The sequence below is a fragment of the Channa argus genome, chromosome 13, assembly GCF_033026475.1.
Source record: "Channa argus isolate prfri chromosome 13, Channa argus male v1.0, whole genome shotgun sequence".
NCBI lineage: Eukaryota > Metazoa > Chordata > Actinopteri > Anabantiformes > Channidae > Channa > Channa argus.
This window is the reverse complement of record NC_090209.1, coordinates 10,259,493-10,269,063: the sequence shown is the minus strand read 5'-3', so window position 1 is coordinate 10,269,063 and position 9,571 is coordinate 10,259,493. Positions and strand designations below refer to the sequence as shown.

General features: G+C 38.5%; 2 protein-coding genes across 14 annotated transcripts in view; both read left to right on the top strand.

Annotated features, from left to right (window-relative positions):
• Window positions 1-16: 16 nt before the first annotated feature.
• On the top strand, window positions 17-3,552 carry rpl32 (ribosomal protein L32). The gene is made up of 4 exons (XM_067527401.1): window positions 17-155; window positions 893-993; window positions 1,289-1,470; window positions 3,388-3,552. Exons 2-4 carry the CDS (start codon window positions 898-900, stop codon window positions 3,515-3,517), a joined length of 408 nt encoding a protein of 135 aa, XP_067383502.1. The 5' UTR covers window positions 17-155; window positions 893-897; the 3' UTR covers window positions 3,518-3,552.
• A 2,043-nt stretch (window positions 3,553-5,595) lies between these two features.
• The window catches only part of grip2a (glutamate receptor interacting protein 2a), a 29,369-nt gene continuing 25,393 nt past the window's right edge, over window positions 5,596-9,571 (top strand). For 4 of the 13 annotated variants that reach the window (XR_010916329.1, XM_067526735.1, XM_067526740.1 and 1 more), the window contains exon 1: window positions 5,596-6,078. Coding sequence is in view for 10 of the 13 variants with exons in the window: in XM_067526735.1 (XP_067382836.1) it covers window positions 5,901-6,078 (178 nt within the window). In the remaining 3 variants the exon portion in view is untranslated. Of the gene's footprint in view, window positions 6,100-7,975; window positions 8,682-9,571 lie in introns of those variants that run through there. The other 9 variants (XM_067526736.1, XM_067526748.1, XM_067526747.1 and 6 more) reach the window with 6 other exon arrangements.

Here is a 9,571-nt window from a genome sequence, read left to right as displayed (position 1 = left end):
AAACATGTCAAGTCCCGTGGACTACATTTATCTCACAGTCCTGGTAGACGGTTATACTGATACAATACAAGACCCATAAGCCTTTGCAAGACTCGCGGAAGTCCTTTTCTTTCCTTCCGCCATCGCTGCAGTCCCTTTTGGATTGAGATCGGCGGGTGAGTTGATACAATCTATATTAATCCTAACAATCTGAGGCATTATTTGACAATCCCGGGACTTCTTATTGTTCATATAAGCTCACTGTGTAGGTGTTGGATAAAAGTGACAGTTTTATTTGTTCATATGAGCTTTTTATGTGTTCACTGGGACGGAGATCGCTTGTCAGTGCTCTCGCTGTAAAGTAGGGTAGTGATATTCATTAAAGGCCTAATCTGTATATCATGACTTTCATATAAACACTACAGAATATCGACTATACGTTGCAAACATATGACGTGTGAGAATCTTATTTTTTTAGGCCAAACTGATCAGCAAACTGGAGTACGGTACAGTAAAGTAGTGTAGCATGGCCGGCTAGCTAAACATTGTCCTGTTGAAGCTAGCTAGCTAGTTAACGTTGGTCAACACGTTTATCCTGAGCGTCACTTCGCAGAAACGTTAATGAACACTTAGTTCATTGCTGAAGGACATAGGCAAAGTGATTGTTATGTCAGTAAGCGATAGTGTTGTATAGAAAGTTGGCAGTAATGCCGTTGATTTCAAGAACCTCCACATTTTTTCAGTGTTACCCTGGCTAGTAAATATATGGCTTGAGAGTTAATGTTGGTCATTGATGTATTTATACTGATACATTTGCAGATGTGTAAAGGGTGTTCTGGATTAATTTCATAAGAGATTGACATGACCATGCTTTACTTGTTGTTACTTTTGGTTTTTGATTTTCTGTCCATAGTCACCATGGCAGCCCTCAGACCCCTCACAAAGCCCAAGATTGTCAAAAAGCGAACCAAGAAGTTTATTCGCCATCAGTCTGACAGATATGTCAAGATTGCGGTAAGTTTTCAACTACAACATGAAAAGAACATGCATTAGCATACCCTTGTGTTTTAGAGGTGTCCATCAGTTTCTCTGATTGAATTACTTGGTTTGGAAAAACCCAGAAGGTAGCAAAGACTTGTCTGACCTTGTGGGTGAAACAGGCTAATTTTGTATTTATTTATTTATTACAGAAACCCTGTGGGTTTTAGGTTTTGGTGATGTTTACACACCAATGTATGACGACAAAATGGGCAAAAACGGGGGCTAGAGACAAGTTTGTTTTGGTAATCCTTTTTCATATCTTCTACAGAAAAACTGGCGTAAGCCCAGGGGTATTGATAACAGGGTCCGCAGGCGGTTCAAGGGCCAGATGCTGATGCCCAACATCGGTTATGGTAGCAACAAGAAAACTAAGTACATGCTCCCAACTGGTTTCAAGAAGTTTCTGGTGCACAATGTCAAGGAGCTTGAGGTCCTGATGATGAGTAACAAGTAAGTTATGTATACACTAACAAACTTATGTAATTTACTGTGCTCCACACATCATATCTATTGGTATGAGGTTTGTCCATGGCTTGTGATGTTTTAAGATATTTTTGAATACCTGTTTTGAGACTTTCTTCCACTTTAGTATTATAGAAATAGTCTTTGTAATTTAGAAGTGTTTAAAGAATTATAAGGACAAGTGAAGAAAATGTAATTACTGTTCCAAAATGAACACTATACGTTTTTAATCTAGTAATGGTAAAGTTTAATGTCTTTGCATTAAATCTTCTCTTTGTAAGTTCAGTGAGCACATACTTGATAGAGGAATAGATTGGCATGTCCAGGATTATCCCCTTTTTTGTCAGAAGTTTTTGGATTTGAAAAAAAAGTTTTGTCCATTTATTGAACATGTAGAGCATAATTTTTAAACTTGGCATTTCATTCAAATTTAAAAATTTTAATGTGTAGTCCATATTTTGCTTTTAGTGGATTTATGGAAACACTAGTCGGTTTTATCATTAAGGATTAATACTGTGGTATAACTACAGGGCTGTGATCGGGAAGCACACAGAAGCATTTAACAGCACCGCTTTTGTAGCAGCCTGTCACGAAATGGCAATCTTAGACAATTGATGCTAAACCTCAACAACTCACTTAAATCAAGTTATAGTTAGTGCAAAGCAAAGGCATTTGTATTACTGCTGTCTAGTAACCCCGATGATTTTGCTGCTTGTTATAGGTTGATCAAAGGTTGAACAAAGCTCTTTCTATCTTAGAAAGAGCTTTGTTTACCTGAATTTAACTGTGAAACATAGTGGTACTTACCAGTGTTCAGCCAATTTTAGAGGGGAGACTAAATTGATTTGATCTGCATGCTGAAAGAATTCTACAGCAGATCAAGAGTGACAGCATGCTTATAGGTGAGTGCTAGGACAGTAATTGATAAATTTGCAGCTACAAAAAATAATATAAAATTATCTATTGCGGTGTGGGTTTAAATACCTACCACACTGATTTACACTAAAGTTGTTAATATATACAGAGGATAATAAACTACAAATTGTGAACCATGTCTAAAATCTCCATAACTTTGAAGTTGTGGGGTTTTTTTTGTTTTTTTTTTTCATGTTTTTTTTTTTTTTGTTTTTTTTTTTGGAACTCCCAAAGACAAGCAGTCTAACTAAACTGTTGGGATCTGTATTGTTGAAGGGCAAATTTTTGGGGGGTCTTTGTCCCCACATCTACTGGCAATGTCAGTATTTAGCATGGCAGGTTTGATCGGTTAAGAAACTAATTAGCAAATGTGGAAGAAGCCAGACTTGAGATTGAATTTTTGAAGCATTGTGAGACCAGGTCTCCGTGATTAAACCAACTCTAAGAATTGTTTTCTTAGACTTTGTGATATTGATTAAAAAAACATCAGTTTTAAAAAAAACTTTATTGCTGGTCTCGGACACACATGGCTACTCTGTATTTAATCATGTAATGTGTTTAACCACGTGTTACAGACAGTACTGTGGAGTTTGTAATTAACCTGTTGACCCTTGTTTTTTTAGAAACTGAGGATTTTACTATTCATTCTACACAGAACTGCAGTTACAGATCAGTAATTGTGTATTCACCTGTAAAAGCAGAACATGATGTTTGCACAACGGAAGTGAGGAGTATATTAAAGTCAACCCCTTAAAAGCTTATATGATTGGTCTGCAAACCAAGAGCTATATTTACGAGGTGATTGCTTGCTGCTAAATTGGTTGATTTGCAGATTTGGTTTTGAAATTCATGTCCAGAACATGCTTATTTATGTTTGTGGAGTCAATTCCCTAACAAATTGCTGCTTGAAATTTCACTTTGGCAGTTTTTCATTTCCCTTTTTTGTGTGTTTGTGTTGTCTTTTTAGTAACCAACCCTTTATTTTTGTAGGACTCACTGTGCTGAGATCGCCCACAATGTCTCCTCCAAGAACAGGAAGCTGATAGTGGAGAGGGCTGCTCAGCTGGCCATCAAGATCACCAACCCCAATGCCAGACTCAGGAGTGAAGAGAACGAATAAACTGGTTGTTCAAAATAAATGTTCTAAAATGGAAACTGACTCATGGATCATTTTGTCTGCTCTTCATTGCTTGTCAGGATTGTCGCACAAGGCTGAAAAGAGTCTGAATTTGTGAAATGTAGTGTCAATTATGGCTTGAAGAGGTAGAGTTTTGTATTTGAAAGAATTCTATGCAAGTAATAAAGCCCATCCAGATAGCTTTAGATTTAGCCTACCATTTGTTGGACAAAAGGCTGTCCTCCTTGGTTAAATAGGGTTATTACACACCTTTAGATAACCGGGTGGTGGAACAGTACAGAAAGATATGGGTATGTTTCTATAAATAAACCAATGTTATGGATACTTGTAGAAATAATGAACATGGGCAGGGACGCTCTCCATGTATCAGATATATAAACATATAGATATACTCAGAAGTGCTAAATTGGAAGAACAAGGACTAACTGCACTAACTGTTTTTTATATAATTGAGTTACAGGTACAAGATGTGGCATTGCACCTCTGTTATGTTGAGGACATGATAAACAGTAAAACTGGTACAGCAAGGCTGAGACAAGTAGCTCACTGACTTGTAGTCCACAGTATGGATGATTAAAGGTTGAATCAAACGCAAAATTCCTTCATAATGCATGATTACATCCTGCAGGTGGCTTTTTGAACACTGTTACAACATGCGAGCTGTGCTGTTTAGACTATTCAGTAGCTTTTATTTTGATAAATGTAATGAGAGGAGAGCAGATTGTGATAATCACAACTATACCTGCAGTGTGTGAGAGACGTTTACCGGAAAGTCACACAGTACTGTAATACTGCAGCCCTGCTGTATTAAATTAGCCAAATTTAAACTTGAGTATTTCCATTTGATGTTTTTTTATTCCTTTACATTAAAATATTTTGGAGCCATATTGTCCATCTTACAACCTTGGCCTAAACAGCTTACACTAAACTACAGAGGAGGGCTGTGGCATGGGATTGGCAGAAACATCCCTAGCTGTTTGGGTTATAAACTCACTAGCCACTTTATTAGGTACACCTGTACAATCTAATGCAATCCAATACAGCAGCTCTGCCATAAATTCTACTTTTACAACAATAATTTCTCAGTTTTTACTTGATTTTATTTATTATTGAGGTCGTAGTGTACTGGAGTGCATTATAAGAAAAGGAGTCTCTAGCCATCCAATTTAAAATGAATAAAGGGGATAAAACTTTAGAGAAGCAAAGGGCTTTGGACAAAATCTACAAAGACCATTTACAGTTTAAACATCCTGGTCCTACAGGAATTGTCAATGCAAAGTTTCAATACGATACAGCAGAGAAACAACATGCACATAATCTGAGTTTCATTTACAATCCACAAAGTGCTTCTATGACTGATGGTACAACAGAGGATGCAGAATGTCATGATCAACTTCTGGAATATGATCCATCTGTATGTTACATTTGTTAACAGTGTCTGCTGTGGTTATAATGAACTTCATTTTAACTACAATTAAAATGTGTCGGTATTAATTCTATTATTCAAATAAAATATCACTGTGTAATTATTATTAATTATATTATAGTTTTACATTTTAAGTGTTCTTATGACATTTTTATACTTTCATTGGAGTAAAAACAAAAAATAGGAGTTTTACATGTAACAGAAGTATTCATAATGTAGTATTGCTACGTATATACTACTTGTTCAGGCACCAAAGCCATAGGCAGTTTAGTTGCTGGTTTTCTGTAAAAATCTTTGATGTGTAAATTTGGTTTAGGTCCCTTTCAACCAGCATAATATAAAGTTAGAATAGAGCCAGGAATACATTCATGTGCTTAAATATCTTAGGCATCATGTATCCATGTGTTTAGATAAATCATCAGTTGAGACACTTATTCAATTGTTTTACTTGTAATATCAAGAAATTAAACAGAACACTATCAAAAGTCATGGCTTTGAAGTGGCCAGCTCACACTGAATATTGTTTTGTGATGTTCGGAGCTGGCTCCCTGCAGAGAAAGTTTCCATTGCATTCTGGCAGGCAAGCTGTGCCCCACAGCCCTGAGCCCTCTGCCATCTGTTCCTCTGAAACTGACATTGCCGAGATGCAAAAACAACGTTTATTTAGCCAGTCAGCTTGTGGCTGTTTGGATGTCGAAGTGAGTTACAAATTATGGTTGGTGGAAAAACAAAACAGGCACAGGGTTGTATTTGAATTTTGGTCCACCTGTTTCTGCAGCAGGCAAGGAATACTCACCTGTGAGCACTGGAAGTTCTCCAAAGAGGGAGCAGAGCATGCATACAAGCAGCTGGCCAAGCCGCAGAGACTGAGCTGTCTGAGAGTAGTGAGAGTGTCAGGAAGAGGACAGAATCCATATTTTCCTCATCACTGGTCAGAACATGGACATGTCAGCAAGGGTAATGTTTGGAAAGGGGCGCCTCACTCACAGGGAGCTCTCCTTCGCCTTCCCTCAGACAGATTCCCAGAGGAAAGGCGGTCGATCTGCGAGGGGAAAGAGGAGGATGTTCTCTTTTTCTGTCAGATGTCGACTTGGCATCATCAGAGGGAGAACCAAAGGTAAAACCTAATCTACCAAAGGTAAAACCCAACTTTAAGGTGTGTTTATATATATAAAAAAACCTACTATATATATATATATATATATATATATATAGTAGGTTTTTTTTCCAGTTGACATTTTCAAAACAAGACATATGAAGAGTTTGAAGTGAAATATGTCGCTATAGAGGTTATAATTGTTTACAAATGCTTTACCATAATAAACACAATGTTCTTACTGCTTATAACTGCTACATGGGTGATTAATAAAGTGTTAATAAAGAAGACTTTAATTGCTTGTGCAAAATGACTTGACTTTCACAGGTTTATCTGTAAAGTAAGTGAGGTTTTATTTATAAATGTCCTATTCCCTGAGCTAATTAAAACCAAATTAATATGTTTTTTGTTTGTACATGGCCTGAATTAGCTTCCACTAAAATCTAAGCTTGGTGTCAACTGACCTTAAAGGTGGACACTGAAAAATGAGCGTGTATGACACATCCATATCCTCTGGCCCCTTTATTTGTCACACACTGATCTGTGCTGGCTGACATGTGGCATTACTCATTCTGGTTTTCAAATATACACTTGTAACTGGAGCTGATCACCATGAGATGGCAGTGTGGTCAAGGTTGCTATTCAGGCCTTTCTTTAAGAAAAAGCCACATTGTCTGAGTTAAATGACATAAAATAAAATATGGTTAAATATTATTAATAATTATCATAACCCCTTGAGATACCTGCACCTTTTTAGTCTTTTCAAACTGGGCTTTTCTTTCAGATCATCCCTAAGATCTGCTGGTATGCCGAAGTCAATGCAAAAATCCCGCATTCTTAATGTAGTCATTACATTATCACTCATTCTTCATCAGTAATGTTGTTTTCTGGAGAAAGTGCAGAAGAGTAAGTTTTCTACACAACCCAATGTTCGCCACCCTGTTCTAAGAGGTTTTATCAGTCCAGCACATTGCTCTGTCTCCCGATTCTCTTTATTCTTCTGGAAATTAATTAGTCTCGCTCTGAAAGACTACACTGGCTCACACTGTACATGGATATTGAGGACAAAAGTCTCAAAGGAAATTATCTACACCAAGGTGTATTGTGTCCACTGGAACAGCGGACTAATTAGGCCCTATGCAACAGTCGGGAAAAACATGGAAAAGTTAGTTTGTAATTCTTTTACACACCTAGAAAATTGTCAGGTGTAAAGTTGAGGGTATAACTTTATGTAGTTTTGTGAGCTGTGTGGTTGGTCTTCTTTCAGGGAGGCTGGAGGAAGGTGTCTGTTGTTATTGGTGGCTGCAGTGAGGGTCAGGAGGCGTTAAGACTTGTGTGCAAAACAAATGGTCAGGTGTGGTGACTGATCAGTCACCAGGTCCCTCAGTGTGGAGGGGTCTGAGTGGGCCTAAGATTAGGAGGGGTCCTTTTTCCCTCCTGAAGGGGAATCATAGTGTGCCAGGCTTTAGAACACATGCAGTTAATTTTCATTCAATTTCAGTCAATTTATCAGATGCTAAATATTCCCTTTGCTGCTTCTCTTTGCATATCATTTAGTAATTTTCACATCATCACAGTCTAAATCTGTCACCACTGCCCTGTGCTCAGCAACTGCATATTTTGAATGTATTTCAGCTGTTAGATATTTTCTCAAACAGGCAGCTGTACTTGAATAGGAATTTTGAATATGCATTTGCTATGTGGCTGCTTGTGCTTTGAAAAAAAAAGGAGAGAATGATTGTGTAGATACAGGCTAAGTAAAATTAGTGCCATCTCTAAGAAGTGAGAAGAACGTAATACTTTGCAGGGTAAAGTCTGACAATGAATATTCAGGTGGTAATTGTGCTGAGAGTTGAGTGTGTGCAGTTTTGTCATGTCTAATCTTAGTGTGTGTACATGTGTGGGTGGGTGGGTTTGAGGATGTGTGGGAAATGGATAAACTCTGTTTGTGTGTTCGTGCATGCGTGTGTGTATGTGTGTGTGCACACTGAGAGAGGTGTCTGTGTGTGCGCGCCTGCCTCACAGAACCCCTTTGGCAGAGAGAGGGAGAACACACTCGCTCTAACTCTGTAGGAGAGAGAAGGGTTATGTGTGAGCTCATGTCAGTGTATGAAAAAGGGATGATAAATCCTCTGGAATAAGGACAAACGATTAGGCAGAATAGCTGAAAAACAGGACCACGGCAAGATGGCAAGGAAAGGATGTGATCTACTTCTCTCCCTGCTATGGATTTTATTGAAAGACAGAGTTTAGAAGCTGAATATTTTTAAAGGTTGAGAAGAATCGTTTAATGCTGACCTCTTTTTGTCATAAAGTGTTAACAGAGAGGCGAACTAGAGACCATCTGAGAAGCAGAATCTGCCCTCTGGAACTCCATACATCTTTGGTTTTTACAACCAGGACAAGGGTTCAGCAAATGAGGGACCTAAACAAGCAATGAAGAAATTAATATGGTGTTGCTGTTATATCTGAGCAGCTGAGACTCAGTCTATTGGGTCGCTTACTTTTACCCCAGCTCTCTGTCCACTGCTAAAGATCAGCAAGGTTAAATCCTGAGGGTGGCTGAGCTTGTTTAACTACAGCCATGCTGTGTGGTCTGAGGCGAGACACCAAGAACAGCATCGGTAAGAGCACCACACTTTGATTTTAACAAGCCACAGTGCAGGGGTCAGCGTATGTGTTGTAGAGGATTTTAGAGGAGATGAAGATAAATTTAGTAACTAGTAAAGAGCTGCTTCTGTCTTAGATGTGCTCATCTGAGGGGTAGTCACAATAAGATTTGTACCCATTAACCTGCTTGTAAATATGTTGATAGAATAAAGACTTGCAATTTAATGGACTCAATGTCCAACTGTTCATACCATCCTGCCATGTGTAATTGGGGCAAACATAGCAACATAAACTGGGTCTGGCAGGGCCCAGTTTATAAATAAAGTTTTACATCTGAAAATAGCATTGTGATTTCATTGCCATTGTGCTGTCCCCATATTTAACCTACATTCTGAATGGCTATGGGAGGGATGACATACAGTGGCCTGAATTAAACTAGAAGTTAATTAACCCACTCCATATTTATATGGGAGTGTAGAGTTGTATTTGACTCGCAAGTCTTCTAGATGCAGCTTCACAGGAGAACCTTATCCTTGAACTAGTAATCAGCTTTATCTCCAAAGACAAGAGCTGAGATTGTTTTGAATAGTTGTTTCATGGTTGGGGCTGTTTATTAATTAGTTCCATCCTGATCCTAATTCTGGCCAGCAGGGTGAGTGATGGTTATTTTAAGCTGGAGGAGAAGGCTGGGGGACAGCTTCACAGTACAGTAGCATTCAGTCACGTGCAGCGCATTGGGTCTGCGCAACCCAGAGCTAATGTTGCCTTTTGACTCAATGACAGCTGCTGGACTGTCAGGGCCCTTAGGAGTCTGTGTGGTTACAAGGCTTTCGCCCAGTCTGATGTGTTTGTGATGTGTCATTCACTGTGTGTACGTGTGTTTGTGCCTCACAGCTACTGGACA